We start from the raw sequence: 17,433 nt of genomic DNA on the forward strand, positions 1-17,433 counted from the left end.
CTGTCGTTGTCAAAGTATGGCTCTGGGCACTGCTGATGTTTTAATTATAGTGACAGTAATATGTTCCTGTTCCTCTGCATTGGCCTGATCTCTGTCTCCAGCTCCTGATTCATCTGTCCATCAGCCAATCAGAGCCGAGCGGGGCAGGCATCCGTCTACTGCTCCTGTGTAATTTTATTTTTTGCATGAGTGAAGCTGTGTGGCTGCGAAGGTACTTTCAGATTAGATGATGTAACGCTTTTAGTTTGACTTTTTGTAGTGTGCGGAAATCTCGACTTCTTAAAAATAAACATGTCTAGTATCACTATTCATTAACTATTTCATTTGAGACTTTGAAGTAGACATTGAAATAGAAGTTGGCGGTGCGATTTTAGCTGCCACAGATGAATACTGCTGTTGGGTCCTTGGGCAAGACACTGAACTCACAGTCTGCGCATACTCTATCTATTTACTATGTATTGAACTATGCTTTAAGAATCATTTAATTGTGTTTTTATAGTATCACCTGCTGGAATTGTGTGCCAGTTGCTGTCAGTAGTAAAAGTGGGCAGGACATAAGGTGGATTTATATATTTTCCCATATACTTACTGTTCATAAACATTACAAAAGTGCTTTTTAATACTAAATAAAAGCTGAATTGCACTGTTTAAATATCATTATAATGGAGTATAAGAGTAGCACTTGTTTTCTGCAGCAGGTTTACTGAGCACGAACGATTTAAATATAAAGGTTTGTTTGAGTTGACTGAACGGGGAAAGAGCCAGGTCTGTAGATATTTGTAAATAACATAATATCACAGTAAATAGTCACATTTTATATAGCGCTTTCCCACTTGTAGACACTCAAAGCGTTTTACATCAAGGAACCACTCACCCGCCTCCTGCTGGTGCCCAGAGTCAGGACTAAACATGGAGAATCAGAGTTTTAGTTTTGTGCAGCAAAAACCTGGAAAAGTCTTCCTGAAGATGTGAGATTTAAACTTTGACCATGTTTAAATCCAGGCTCAAAATGGCACTGTGCATATGACTAAAAGGGTTTTATTCTGCACTCTCTTTTAATGTTCATTTTATGATATTTATGTTTTGATTTGTTGTATTGTGATTTTAATGTCTTTCTTATTCTGTAAATGTCATAAAAACTGACGTAGGGACCAAAGATACAGACCCGGGAAACACAGAGTTTATTTGCAGATACAGAATTGTGAATGGACGTAGACAAAGCAGACAGCTGAGAGCGGTGTCGTAGGCAGTAGTCTTGGGGCAGGTCGTGGGTCGCGGGGTCAGAGGCTGGGGTTTTCGTACCAGTCGTGGAAAGCTGGGTCGGAGACGGAGGTGCAGAGTGGGATCACGGTGGATGCACGAACAAATAAACCGGAGCACGACATGAAGAAAAACCGGAAGATGACAAGACGATCTGGCTCAGTGTGTCGGGTCCTCAGTCCTTTAGTACTAACAGGTGTAGGCTTGATTGATAATGGGTTGCAGGTGTGTGTGGTAGGAGTCAGAACCTCCACCCAGCTCCAGGCTCAAACGCAGAAGGGAGGTGGAAAAAACAGCACAGAACACACAAAAAACCCAAATCGTGACTTTGAATTACTGTGCTATACAAATAAACTTAGGTTACACAGACACTAGAGGCAAAGTGTCTCGATCAAGGACACACCGACAGTACAGCGCCATCTACGGGAGCTGGAATCGCACCGCCAACCTGTGGATCACTACACAAACTCTGTATCCACTGAGCTACTATCACCCATCTCTGTATTCACTTCCATTCTTCACATTCAACACTTCAAAGAGCAGCACCCGCACCAAGAAGTGGAGTTACTATTAAAATTTAATATGCGCTCTCCATAGGACATACCCAAAGGCAGTCACATACTAATAAGGCCCAAGGATTCTGTAAACACTGCTTTGTCTCACTGGTTCAAGGTCAAAACCAAACTGCAAAACAAAAAGCAGATGTGCACTGTTGAGCTGTGGAGGTCAGTGGTTCAATACCCTCTTTGTGTCCATGGGCAACGCAATTCACCCCGTTTGGTTGAGACTCTTATCCTGTCTCTGTTGTTTTTATTATGCAACCTTTTTGACTCACGGATAACACAGGACTATTACTGTATTAAAAACAAATGCACGATAGATCCTTTCTGATGGGAGTTATTGCTTTGCATAGAATGTTCCATAGTATGACATTAAACCTTTTATATAGCATTTATTTAGTTATATGTGTTTTTATTACATTTATCCATCCATCCATTTTTTTCCGCTTATTCGGAGTCGGTTCTTGGGTGCAGTAGTCTAAGCAGGGACTCCCAGACTTCCTCCACCCCAGACACTTCCTCCAGGCCAGCCAAGAGACATACTCCATATAAAAAAAACATTCATTTGAGTCGTTTGATGGTTTCCGTGGAGATAAAGAAGTTCTAGGTTCATTGAAGTTTGTTTTATTATTATTTTTAGCACCTTTTTACACCCTTTTTCAAATTTTCCGTATATACATATTGACAGAACTACTGCGCTTTTATCCATCGTGTTTTCAGCGTCCTGTTATAGGCAGCATTTTAAGGACTTTTTACCTTTCAAAAGATGAAATATTTAGCTTTAAATTGTTAATCGCTATGGTAACAGTGCAGATTTTTCCTTTTCTGAACCCCATGGATACATCTCCCACCTCTATTTTTAGCCTGTAGCATATCATCACATTAGTAGGTTTTTATAATGCGATTCACTCCATGATTAAGTAAGTCCCTGTTACAGCAGCCTAAACCTGCCTGTCACTTCAGCTCTCATCTGGGACCACATCCTCTTTCTATTCTCTTTCTTTTTCTCTCTCTCTCTCTTACTCAATCTTTATCTTCTTCTCTCTCTTTCTCTCTCTCGCACACACACACTCTCCTCTCTCTATTTCTATCTCTCTCTCACACACACACTCTCACTCTCCCTTCTCTCCCTCCCTCCTTTCTCTCCCTCCTTTCTCTCTCTCACTCTCTCTCCCTTCCTCTCTTCTTTCCCTCTCTCCCTCCCTCCCTGTCACTCTCTGTTGCCCTCCATCCATCCTTCGCTCCCTCCCTCCTCTCTCTCCCTCCCTCCCTTCTTTCCCTGTCTCCCTCTTACTCTCACTTTATCTACACCTCCCTCCATCTCTCTCAGACTCCTCTGTCTCTCTCTCTCACTCACTCACACTCTCTCCCTTCTCTTCCTACCTCCCTCCCGCCCTCCCACTCTCTTGCCCTCTCTCTGTCTTTCTCTCGCCCCCTCCTTTCTTTCCCTCCCTCCCTCCCTTCTTTCCCTGTCTCCCTCTTACTCTCTCACACTCTCCTGCCTCTCTCTCTCTGTCACTCTCTTCCTCTATCTGTCTCTCCCTCCCTCTCTGTCTCCACCTTTTTTCCACCCTCTACCCTCTCTACCATTCTCCCTCTCTCCATCGCTTCCTCTTCCCCACCCTCTCTCTGTACCTTTCTCTATCTAGCACTATCTATCCACCCCCCCTCACCCCTCTCTCTCCCTTCCCTCGCTCCATTCCTCCCTCTATTCCCCAGAGTCTGCTCCTCTGTATTTGGATTTGTCTTTGTCTCCCTGCTGCCTCATTATCGCTCCAGGTTCAAGGAGATCTGTGGCTCATTTGCATTGGAAAGCCCCTCGCTCGCCCCCACTCTGTGCTATACTCTTTGGGTCATTCAAAACCTGCCTATTTTGTCCTAAGTTAGATTAAAACCCATCAGTCACTGCCTTGATCGCCCTAACCTGCAATAGAGCGGAGAATGGAAACATCGAAACATGTTTTACAATACAATAGACTTTTTATAGCTGCGCCATGGCAACACGCGATCCTGGATGTTTCACTTATTAGATCGTGAGAAGGCGAAGGAGGTGTCCACCGCTGAGCATGGAAATTCATATAAAGATGAGTTTTACCTGGTGTGCTGTAAAAAGCGTAATTTGTCGTTGTGAAAGACGGAGATGGAAACCTGGGGGAGGCCGAATAAAAATGTAAAGGACGGATGGAGGAAAAGAAACTTGTTTAAAAGATTGACAGACAGGTTCTGAATTGGCCCCCTGTTGGTTCATATCAGTGGGTTCGTGTAAATGCATAAAAATATAGAATGAAACAACTAAATACACTGAAATGAAAAGGAGGGTCCAGGAAATGTTTCTTCCTGTTCTTCTTCTGATCATTTTAGCACTCAAGATTTAAATGATGTGGTCCAATGAGGAAGCCCAAGTTCATAAAGTGCCAATGCTAATTTAAATGCTCATGTGATTTTATATCCATATTTGACATATTTGACTCACCGTACCTGTCCATTTCTTGTGTTACAGGAGAGGAAGCTGAGCGCATTCCCGTACATAGAGATCTGCAGTTCAGACTCCATCCACTACATGGTGCCGCTGTCCAGACAAACCGACTTCTTCGTCCCAGAGGTGAAGGAGGAGCCCAGGACGGACGTGAAAGAAGAAGACTCCGATGAAGACAGAGGGACCGATATCACAGGTAACAGGAGGCGTGCGGTACGTCCTCACAACTTTTCAAACTGATTCAAGCACGAATGCTGTGGCCCCCACCTGGACGATAGAGGGATTACACGTGTGCGCATGGTATTTCTGACCTCCTTCTGTTGAGGTGTATACATGTCTCTTACACACAGGAACATGCAGAAAGTAGAGTGGGAGCAAAAACACAATGAATGCATGAATGCAAGATAGAAAAGTTTAATGCCATAATGTAAAGTAATGTTTAGTGGAATACAGTTGTCCCTTGTTTATCGCGGGGGTTACGTTCTAAAAATAACCTGCAGTAGGCGAAATCCGCGAAGTATCAGCTTTATTTTTTACAATTATTATATGTTTTAAAGCTGTATAACCCCTCACCACACACTTTATACACTTTTCTCAGACAGGCATTAACATTTTCTCACATTTCTCTCTTGTTTAATTAATTAATAGTGACTCACGTGTATTTCACAGTTCCTCTGACCGCGCCGCTTCGTCCTGGCGTCGCTCCACTGTAGTGTCGATCCAACTTTTATGTAAATTTGTCTGAACACATTCTGTACTGTACAGGAGACACGGCACGGAGGAGACTGATGGACAATGGTCTACAGTCTCTTAGCCAATCAGGACGCAGAACACAATGCACGTTTATATACTGTAAAAAGGCATGCAAAATTGTACAAAAATATCTGCAAGACTGCGAAAAGTGAACCACAATATAGCGAGAGATAACTGTGTTCCAAGCAAAATCCCAAACTAATAAGTTACATAGTTAAACTTGAGTACATATTGACACCATTGAAATAATTAAATTTTTAAAAGGATCTCAGTTTCTGACTCAGCTCTCTCATATCCAGGTTTAGCAATTTAAGTACACTTGTTTTGTACCACTTGACACACATTTTCTCCTGTAGCCAAAATGAGGCTCATGTTGTTTCCACACATTTGAAAAGAGCCCATAGACCACAGTGTATCTCTCACCCAACTGATAACAACAGAGTGGGAACACTTTTATACAAATTTATCTTTGGCTTTTGATCGCGGAGTAATGTGTTTTTGTCTCCTCGGTGATATACGGATCTCTGTAACTATTGTTTACGTGTCTTTATGTGGAACATCGTCACACAGGCCCATTATTCTCCGAAACTTCCACGAGCTGCTCCTGTGACGTGCTGCTGTATTGACACAACCATTAGACTAATCGCTACACAAAGAAATGGTACGCGGCTGACACGACTGAGGAGGCGGGACGATTTACAGCGCTTACTTCCTGTTTGGAGCTGGTCATGTGACTTCAGAGTTTGTTTTTATTTAGATTATTTAACCTGTGGTCTAGATTACACTGACAATAGAACTAAAACACAACTAAAACAAGATCAATACATCACAAACAGTAACAGAACAGATTGTATTGGTCTGTGGTACTTCTATGAATGTCACAAATACCACAGTTTGTACCAGGGTTGTCAAAATCAGATACTAATCGGTACTAAAACTAGTATCAATACTTAAAAAATACACAAAGTAAAAAACGGAAATGTGAACTGGCAAGCGAATGCACATTTTACAACGTTTGCACAGATCTGAACTACAGGGTTAGCAGCTTTTATGCAGAATAAGACAGAATATTGTGTTGTTTGTCGAGGAAATTATGCAGCCCAACTGTATCCCCTGTAGTCTCTTCTCCCAGTTCTAACCAGCTTAGCTTCCAAGATCAACACGACCAGGCGTTCTCAAGGTGGGAGGGCTGTTGTTTCCCAGACTGGAGTAGAACAATTTAAAAAGTGTTGGAAAAATGGCATACAGTGGCAAAAAAAATACAGTGGCATCTGATATTTGTAAGTTCAACTAAAACTGTCCTGAAAGTATATGAAATCATGTGAATTGCCAAAGGATACACATTGTCCGAACGGGAATCAAACTGCCAACTTTTGTGTTTTCCGTTCTGCTTTACTGCCGCCTACAGCAAACAACATTTACTTTATGTTTGGCTTTTTTCTACTTGTCCTTTTCATTTCAAACTTCTTGGAGATTTGGATGGATTTTTCTCCCATGTATTTGAGAAAAATGTGCATACTACCATGGCAAAACTCTTCTCCGTGTCTCTGAGAGTTGTGAAAAGCGCTTATAAACTCATCGTGGTGAATATTTACGAAGCTCTGAAAGCATAAGGAATAACTTTGGACAACTGTAAACCGTTTAAAATGAACTAGTTCTGTTTTTCACGATAAAAAGCAGATACGGCACCTTTAAGTCCACAAAAATGTGTTTTACAAGCTTAGTTTTACCTCTGCTTGGACTGTGCATCGTAGTTCAGAAAAAGGCTGTATCCAAAAACACTGTGTTTGTGTTGTTGTTGTCGATGGCAGATGGAGCAGAGGTTTGTAATGAGACTCAGATCAATGCTCCCTCTCTTCACACCTGGGAGATAGACTTTGACTTTTCGCCTGCCCCGCTCAACAACCTCACCCAAAAGATCTGACACTGCTAAATTGGATTTTTGTACGAACCTACATAAACAAATACCTTAAAAGAATATACACAATTTTCAAAAGTGTTCCCACATTTCATTATGTGTGTCTAAATACTTGCATTTCTTGGAAGTAGAGCGTAAAACAACCAATCAAACTGTACAATGAGGTTTAACTAAATACACTGTTATAGAGACAAGACCCAAGCTAATTTGATTTATTGTATTCATTTTGCTTTCAAAATAAATGACATACAAATATAGTCTGCTCTGTTAGAAGAATCAGTTATATCTATTTGTATTCAGACAAACATAGTTTTAATCATTAATTTTATTATCATAAACCAGACAGACTTCCCTGGCATTTAACACTAGCTAGACAGAATATCTTGGTGTTTTATTGTCCTTTTCCTATGTATCGTGTTAGCTGTGTATTTGTTTTTTGTTATTTTTATGTGAAGCACTTTGGGCAGCTGAAGTTGTTCAAATGTGCTGTAGAAATAAACTTGAATTGAATTAAATTGAACACAAAAATAGTAAAAAAAAAAAAAAAAATCGTCTTCCTGAAAGTTTAAACTCTGCTCCAAACCACATAATTTTACCAACAGAGGATTAGACTTCTCGATTAAAAAGACCCACGCTGAATTTGAATAAAACCACAAAACCACAACAACCACCACAACACTGCAACACTACAACAACCACAAGAACAACCATAATCACCACAACAGCCACAACAACCACAACCACAACAACACTGCAACACTACAACAACCACAAGAACAACCATAATCACCACAACCACCACAACAACCACAACAACCACAACCACTACTACAACCACAACAACCACCACGACCACCACAACCTCAACACTGACAACAGCCACCACAACTACCACAACAACCACAACAACAACCGCAACTACAACAACCACAACAACAACAACCTTGACTTGTCAAACTAATGTCATATATTGGCAAGGTGTAGGCGACGTGTCTTGCCCAAGAACATGTCAACAATATGCAGTAGTTGGAGCTGAGTTCGTACCGCCAACCCCAAATGACTATTGATGAATGTAAAGAACTGAACGCCCTCAAAATAGTACAGGCAGATGTTTAAAGGAGCACTATGGAATTCGCCACCTGTTTGTCTCCATGGAGGTGTTATTACTTAGTGTGAAATATCCCACAGTGTGGCTTTACACTTATCCTTGTTCCATTTATTCAATTGCAGGTGTTTCTTGCTGAAAAATACCTTTAAAAAACATGCTGCCTTTGTTATTGTGAGCGGGCTTGCCTCTCCACAGATCTGATATATTTTGACATGTTGTATAGCAAACCTGTCATTTTCTTTCCTTACCTCGTTGAAGTCGCAGCTGCTTCTCTTAAAATATTTCTCTACTGACGTCTCCTGGCCACATTGGTGTTTTTAGCTCATGTTCCTCTCACACGTCTGAACCTAATTATCTGCTCTTTTAAACAGTTTGTTGAAATGGACCTTGATTTGTTGTTAATAATCCCAAAGGGCCCAATTTAGCAACTAATTTCACCTAATGTTTTTGTAAAAGACTTTTCCCTGGCAGCAGCTCCATCCATGATACCTGTTATGAAGATGGGTTTTCATTTTAACAAGTGGAGAATGGAACCTGTCGGGATGACCACCCAATTACCCCAGAAAAATGAGCATGTTTTTACAGAGCAGTGAACAAGTACCACCTTAGGATTTAATCAGAACTAAACCAGGATTAACGTTTAAACCAGGACTATTAAACCAGAACCAAACCAGAACTAAACCTAGACTGATCCAGGAATAAATCAGGACTAAACCAGAATTAAAATTTAAAGCAGGACTAAACTAGACCCCAACCATGACTGAACCAGGACTAAACCAGGACTAAACCAGGACTAAACCAGAACTAAACCAGGACTGAACCAAGATGATACCAGAACTAAAGCAGGACTAAATAAGGACTGAGCCAGGACTAAATTAGGACTAAACCAGGATTAAAATTTAAACAAGCACTAAAGCAGACCTCAACGAGGACTAAACCAGAAATAAATCAGAAGTAAACCAGGACTAAACCAAGTTAAAACCAGGACTAAACCAGGTTTAAACCAGGACTAAACCAGAAATAAATCAGGATTAAAACAGGACTAAGGATGAGACCAAGATCATCAGATCAAAATTTCACCGACTCACTCCAACCCACCCATCACTCACTCACTATTGCCATACATTGTCAAAGTGTAGGTGAAGTGTCTTGCCCAAAGACACATCAACAATATCTACTAGTTTGAGCTGGGATCATACCACCATCCTCAAATCACTATTGATCAATGTGAACGTGGGAAACAACTTTTTAAAAGCCCTCAAAATAGCACAGGTAGATTTTTAAAGGAGTACTATGTCACTTTTCTGGCATGGAATCCAGCACCTGTTTGTCTCCATGAAGATATTACTACTTGAAATATCCCACAGTATAGCTTTACACTTACCCATCTTCCATTCATTCACTTACAGTGTTTTTATTGCTCAAAAATACCTTTAAAAACATCCTGGTTTTCTTATTGTAAGCGGGTTTGCCTCTCCACAGATCTGACCTGGACTTTTACCTGTTTGTCGCTATGTAGCATTATAAAAAGCAAAGCAACAGCCACTCATTTATCAGAAGAGTCACATATTGCACCTTTAACTTTAGCTGTTTACATAAAAGCTCCCATAATGATAGCTGTTAATTATATCTTCAATCTCGCAATTACCCAGAGTTCCATCTAAAAACGATGTGTTATTTTCAGGGGCTACACCTCCTCTGTTCAAACCTGCCCCTAATCAACAGCTCCGAACCATCTCTCCATAGCCTCCACCCTCCACGGCTCTGGTCTGGATCTGCCCAACGCGATAATTACACAGACCGCCACCATGGGACCGCCACGGGCCCCAAGCGCGGACCAAATCCCTGTTTATTGTATTCCTGTCCCCGGTGATGTATTTAGTGGAAACAGAGTGTGATGTGAAGATGAGATTTATTTGAAGTGTGAATGCAGAAGGAAAATGGGCCGGACAGGAGCGCCGTGGGAACGTCAAGTCGGATTTTGTTTGTGGAGCAGACGTTTGTATTGAAGTAAGACTAAATAAGAACTAAACCAGGAGTAAACCAAGACTAAACAAGAACTCAACCAGGACTGAATCAAGACTAAACAAGAACTCAACCAGGACTGAACCAAGACTAAACAAGAACTAAACCAGGAGTAAACAAAGACTAAACAAGAACTCAACCAGGACTGAACCAAGACTAAACAAGAACTAAACCAGGAGTAAACAAAGACTAAACAAGAACTCAACCAGGACTGAACCAAGACTAAACAAGAACTCAACCAGGACTGAACCAAGACTAAACAAGAACTAAACCAGGACTGAACCGAGACTAAACAAGAACTCAACCAGGACTGAACCGAGACTAAACAAGAACTTAACCAGGACTGAACCAAGACTAAACACGAACTAAACCAGGAGTAAACCAAGACTAAACAAGAACTCAACCAGGACTGAACCGAGACTAAACCAGGATTGAACCAGGATTAAACCACGAATAAATAGGTTTAAAATAAGACTAAACCAGGAATGAGCTGGTGCTTAACCAGGAGTAAAGCAAATGTAAACCAGGAATGAACCAGGACTAAACAAGAACTAAACCACAACAGAATAGGACTAAACTAGGACTGAACAGGACTAAGCCAGGACATTTGGTAGAAAAACAATGTCATTTGAAGATGAGAGTTATTCATATATATATATATATATAAGTGTAAAGACAGTTTAAAATGCCGCCGCGTCTTTGTCAAATCTCATTTTTTATGGGACAGAAGTTTGTTGAAGTGAAGCAAACAAAAGAGTGGACCGCAGCAAAAACGCATGTCCAGTGGATGGAGAATGGAAAGATAGGGGGCGACATCCAAATCCAGTGTGTTTATATTCAGAGGTTCAGCTTTCTGTCATTTTGACTTGACTTTCACTTGTACTCTTCAGAAGATCCTCTTTTTGTTTTTGTCAATTGCTATGGTAATGGTGCTAATTTTTCATTGCTCAAATTCACATTTTATCCCTATAATTTTCAAAGTGCAGCACAAAAAAGCTATAATAAAAAAAAAACAATAAGTAAATGCTAATGCTAGGTCTAAAACAACAGAACCTGTCAAATCAAACAAAGGCAAACCCATAGACTGGCATATGGTTTTTACCAACGATGTCAGGGCAGTCAGCGCCATAATGAATCCATCTGAGGAGGGTTTTTTTGTTTTTGTTTTTTTTTTAATGGCTTTTGTAAGACTAAAAATATGTGAAAAGTGAGACTGCTTATGTCTTTCCCTAATCTTCACCCCCATTTTACATCACTCACAATCGTGTGTAAAAAGACCATGAATCTTTAAGTTTTTAATGCTTTAAAAGTATACACTGGAACATTTAACTAAGCTAAAAGAATCAATGTTATTTTTTGGTGAATGTACAATAGTAGTGCTCTCAGAATGTGTTTTCTGCTTTCTCAATAGGGTCTGTGCACAACAACGCCTGGTAACCTCACTGTTAGCATCATTACTTCTTGTCCAATTATATCTCTATGAGGTTTTTGCCAAGTCATGCTAAAATTATACATATTTAAAGATCAGGCAGTGAACAGGGACGTCCAGGTGGACACTTATGTGTTTAGAACATGGATCTATTAAAATACCTGGACAGAGTATTGCTACCTTAAGGTCTTGAGTCCAACTCTGTCTTGAGTTGGATTAGTGGTCACTCATTGGTACTACAACAAAAAAAATCCTGCTCAGAAAGGATTTTTCTCATAGCACAATGTAATCACAAACTGCTCGTGTTCATCTGACAGGCACATACAGATTTCACAAAGGTCGAATTTTGTGGCTTTTTTTTTTTTAACCTATTTTCAAAAACTTTTTCTCAACTCAAAATCTGTCTGTTGTCGTAAACACTTTTTAATCGTTGTGGAAAAGACAGTAATGTCATTTGATTTGATCGTATTAAAATGTCCCACTTATCATTTTATAACCTCTAAACAAAAAAACTCAACAAAATAAAGTAAATAAAAGCTCACAGTTTCAAATATTCACAGTCTCCACTCTGTCGATAATAAACAGCATGCAATTTCCCTCTAATCTAATACTGATCAGCTGTATTACATCCTCACTCACCCCAATAACTTCTCTGTGTACTGCTCTTTCTCAAATGTTGTGTTTTCATTTTGTTCAGACGCCCTGAACATATCCTCCTCAATAGTTCTTGCTTCTCTCATTTTGCTGTGTTGTCGGGGGTGGCAGGTGCGCTTTGGTCCTACAGTTATTACTCCTGCTGCTTATTGCTTTTATAATTTTAGCAACGCCCGGCAACAAAGGCCTCCTATGTCTAATACAATGTACAACAAGATTGAACGATTTGGGAAAAATAGAGAATTGCAATGTTTCCAAGGAGCATTGTACTTAGATTTGCCATTGATTCATACAGATGTATTTAGTTCAAACTTCACATTTCAAAGTTGTCTAGAAGAAAGACTGAAATATGAACTGACAAACTAATACATGAATCACATTTGTACAGATCTAAACTACAGGGTTAGCAGTTTTTATGCAGAATAAAACTGGAGATTTTGTTGTTTTTTTGGTGGAATTATGGTATTTAAAATGTCCTGTATTACTCAAAATGGACTATTGTGAGCTTTAAGCCATGTTCTAATGCTGTTATCTCCCCAAAAACATACTCAAAGTTGTGTTTTCTTTCATTCACACATGTTTGAGTAACCCTTTATTATTCGTCTGTCTACATCTCCAAAGCTCAAAATGCTCTGTTCCACCTTGTGATGTCATGAAGTGGTAGTTTTCAGGTTAACAACTACGTTTTTTACCTTTTGTTCAGGTAGAACTTGGCAAATCCATGGTTAAAATCTTCCAAATGACTCTTATAAAGGTGTATGGAGTTTAAAAAAAACAGTGGAGCACTTCCTGTATCACCACATGACATCACAAGGTGGAAGAGTGTTTTTCATTGGAGAAAAAACTCAGCCTAAATATAAGGGTTTGTGTGTTAAACGTGTGAATGAAACAAAATACAACTCCATTTCTGACTGTGATGAAGAAAGAACATTATAACACAGATCAGAACATAGTGTAACATGGACTCTTTAAATACTGCAGCCTTTGCCATTTGCTCCGTTCATTCAGATTCCAATTTCAATTCAGCTGCAGCTTTATCTAATACGATGTACAATATATCTATTTTACGACTGCGGAGTGCTCCTAAAACTCATCGGATCAATCGAGATGTGTAGATGGCTGATGCTACAGGATAATGGATGGATATCGGTTTGAATCACAGTTTAAAGGTCAAAGACAAACAGATCGACTCTGACACCGGGATCATAAGGTCATGAGGTGCTTTTCAGGAATAGAGGTAGTAGTATCTTTATTAGAGCAATGTTATTTTGTTATTTTGGACAATCTTCTAACCTAAATAAAATGTCAAGAAATCTTAAAGAATTATTATTATTATTATTATTATTATTATTATTATTATTATTATTATTATTATTATTATTATTATTATTATTGTTATTATTATTATTATTATTATTATTATTATTATTATTATTATTATTATTATTATTTTTATTATATTTTTTATTATATTTTTATTTTATTTTATTTTATTTTTTTATGGTAAATAAACACATTTTTATATAGAACTTTTCCACCCTCAAGTCACTCAAAGAAACACCCATGCACACACACATTCATACAACAGTGTACAGAGGCACTGAGGGTGAGGTCGGTTAAGTGTCTTGCTCAAGTACACAATAACAGCATTCATCTGTGAGAGCGGGATTCGAACCACCAACCTTCGGATCACTAACACTACTGTTGTTACTTTATGTGCAATATGTTAAAGATTTGCATAAAGATTAAGTTATACATTGAAAGAAAGCATGTTTTTCTGGTTTAATTTTGAATGAACAACAACATCATTCAAAACTATGGTATCATTTGTATTTCAAAACTATGGTATCATTTGTATTTCAAAACTATGGTATCATTTGTATTGGTTGTGTGTACATCCTGGTGTTACCGTAGCTGGACTGTCCAATTCTCTTATTTTTATTCCACTATTTTATCTATAAATCAAGATCTGAACATTAATAACAGACAAATCAGGTGGCTTCTTTCCCTGAGGTCACTCCCACTAGCGTTTCTCAACAGTTTCGATTGATAAATTGCTAAGCGTCCGCTCCCTGCTAAACCATTGGGAAGGAGCGTTACCTTCAAAAGCCTCGGAATTCGGAAAGACTCGGAATTCCAAATATACAATTCATCTCCAAATTTGACCGGAGCCGCACACTATGGCTGACGTCACGCTCACTTAGTCCACTTCTTTACACAGTCTATAGCTTAACGTCACTTACCTTTCTTCTCCGTGGTCCCGCAGGTGCAGACTCCCACAGCGACGTGAGCTCGGTGAGCGGTGGCGCCCCCTGGGACAGCAGAGAAACATCACTGGCCGCCTCCACCGCCGCCTCATTGGCCTCCTCCCTCCCTCTACGGGACGTCCCAGATCTGAACGAAGAACCCCAAGCGCCCATCCACAGGGGGTCCAACGTGTCCACGGGAAGCAGCGGGTCGTCTTTTGAAGAACTGGACATGGACAATGACGAACAGGAAGTAGAAAAACAGGAAGAGGAAGTGGACCAACCAAACCAGGAAGTAGAGCAAGACATTGGAGCCAATTCAGAAGAGAAGGGGGAGGTTATTGGAGCAGGGGAGGAGTAAATAAGTTGAATGTTGTAAGAATTTGAGCGTCTGGTGGTCGTGTGTTATGTTTATGTCCTGGTGGATTGACAAAGAAACAATTAAGAAACAATATTTTTCTTCTTTTAGTTTTAATATTAAGACTTTAAAGAGTTACAGTCAGTCACATCGTACTGACGGGCTGTTCATTCCTGTTGAGTTGCCTTATAAACTATAGTGTAATCAATTATAAACTATGACGACTGGCCCCATGTTTAAAATAGTTGGAAAAAGTTGGTATTTTGTATGTTAAGTATTGTGAAGTTTGTTTTTAATTGGCGTGGTATAGTACGGGTTGGGTTCAGCTGTTTTGGCTTCTGTCTTAGGGCACTGTACCCTAAATAAGATGAAACTGTTCAGATCCAAACTTATTCATCATTTTCGTAACATGCTTTTCACAACTTTCAAAGGCTAATGACTACTAGCATGCTAACAGCGCACTTTGTTGTTCAAATGCTCTATAATTAGATGCAGACAGCACTCAGCGGTCTCTTTTTGACCCTAAGAGCTGCTTTTATGATATATACATATTGGAGTAAGGCTAATTAACTGATGACTAATGAGTAAGTATAATTTTAAAAACAGGATAAAGACAGGTACAGCCCCTTTAAAGGTCTTATATCACACAAAATTGACTCTTGTGAGCTTTAAATCGTGTTATAATGTTGTTACCTCCTCAAAAACATACCTGGAGTTGCGTTTTCTTTCATTTACACAAGTAATCCTGGATTATTTGACTGTCTCTATCTCAAAATGCTCTGTTCCACCTTGTGATAACTTTGAAAACGTCCGCTTCATGACAACAACTACCTTTTACATTTTCTTCAGTAGAGATGGGTAATTACCACATGACATCACAAGGTGGAACAGAGTGTTTTCCATATGAGAGAAGAAAACAGCCCATACACAGGATTAGTGTGTTAAAAATGTGTGAATGAAACAAAACACAACTCCAGGTCAGATAACATTACAACATGGATCAGAAAATAGTGTAATATGGGCCTATTAATGTGGAGTGCATGTGGCTGATTGCAGTAGACTAAAGTTGCACATGTAACAGATTACTTTCTGATTACTAGATTACTTTCTGTTTGGATGCAGGAGCTTCTGGACCGGTTGCACAGCCAATCCATCAGTAACTGTCAAAAATTTGGCCAATCTGAGCCCAGATCGTGATTCGATGAAGCCCACACTGGAGGATTACACAGCGTCTGTTTTAGGTTGTTTTCTAATCAATATTTTTATAGAAGGTTAAAAATAAACTCAGAGGGAGATGTATAAAAATGCAATACACCCACCAATGCAGCTACTCGCACAATTCTGATGAGTTGTTGAAGTTAGACCTGGCTGATAAAAATAATAATGAATCCCTGTAGCAGTACCTTTGAATAAAATGTTGCGTTCAATTGATTTCAGCATTTAAATGGCCCATATTACACTATTCTCTAATCTGTGTTATAATGATTTTAATTACTTTTACTCAAACATGTGTGAATGAAACAAAACACAACTCCAGGTCTGTTTTTGAGGAGGTAACAACATTATAACATGACTTAAAGCTCACAAGAGTCAATTTGAGTGAAGGGGTCGATAATGAAAATTGGTATAAAACCTTTCTGTAGTTACTAAACCAAAAATAACTCGACCTGTGCTGTGCCGCTCATCAATTTACGTAGACGTGGTTGGAAAATATTGAAAATCGAAAGTATTATGTTTGTGATATGAAGGGAACAGACTCGACGCTTATTCCAATGACATTCTTTATACTTTTTCGTAATTTTATCTATAGAGACGCCATATTTCGTTTTAACATGCTACCTACCTATATATGTTTATGTATTCAGTTTCAAAGGTGCACTATTTAACTTTTCTGTCGCCCGCTGGTCTCCATGGTGTTTTTATTGTTTGTCTAGAATGCTCCGCAGTCTGGCATTAAACTAAACTAATCTTTAAATGTTTTTATTGCTGCAACTTGAACATCGTAAATGGTAAAGGGTCACATTTTTACATAGCGCTTTTCCACCTTCAACACACTCAAAGCGCTTTACATCAAGGAACCACTCATCCGTTCATACACACATTCATACAGGTGAGGTGGGTTAAGTGTCTTGCCCAAGGACACAACAACAGCATTCATCTGTGGGAACTGGAATCACACCGTCAACCTGTGCGTCAATGGATTTGACCGCTCGACCGATGACGTTTATATCGACATGCGCACATCTTTACCTTGAGCAGGCTCTCCTCCACACAGATATGACTTGTAACTTGGCCCAGTCAGTCATTAACACCTCAATAGAGACGAGCAAGAAAGGTTCCATGATGCACCTTTAATAAGTTCTATTCCTCAAGTATCTTAATGAGCTGTTCTTTGTGCTGGGCATAACACAGTCTGTAATAAACATTTTCTAATTAAAAGTCTGGCTTGTATCTGGGTGAGTGGGAAAAATGCAAGTATTTTTCTGCATCCTGTGTCTCATTAAGTGTTGCTTTGGTTTAGTTTCGTGTAGAACAAGACGTGTGGTTTTAATCGTGTGTTTTTGTGCAGAAAAAGAGTGATTTTTGACAGACAGTTGTGGTCTTTCACCAGAGCGCCGTAATGAGGTGGGTGACCTATGGTAGAAG

The 17,433-nt window shown here is 39.4% G+C and overlaps 1 protein-coding gene across 1 annotated transcript in view; it reads left to right on the plus strand.

The window, feature by feature from the left end:
* The window catches only part of tex264a (testis expressed 264, ER-phagy receptor a), a 123,160-nt gene extending 105,943 nt beyond the window's left edge, over positions 1 to 17,217 (plus strand). Inside the window, exons 3-4 of the mRNA XM_033965922.2 lie at positions 4,321 to 4,492; positions 14,450 to 17,217. Coding sequence (XP_033821813.1) covers positions 4,321 to 4,492; positions 14,450 to 14,790 — 513 coding nt within the window. The 3' untranslated portion in view covers positions 14,791 to 17,217. The remainder of the gene's footprint in view (positions 1 to 4,320; positions 4,493 to 14,449) is intronic.
* Positions 17,218 to 17,433: the final 216 nt, after the last annotated feature.

The sequence above is a fragment of the Periophthalmus magnuspinnatus genome, chromosome 5, assembly GCF_009829125.3.
Source record: "Periophthalmus magnuspinnatus isolate fPerMag1 chromosome 5, fPerMag1.2.pri, whole genome shotgun sequence".
NCBI classification, from domain to species: domain Eukaryota; kingdom Metazoa; phylum Chordata; class Actinopteri; order Gobiiformes; family Gobiidae; genus Periophthalmus; species Periophthalmus magnuspinnatus.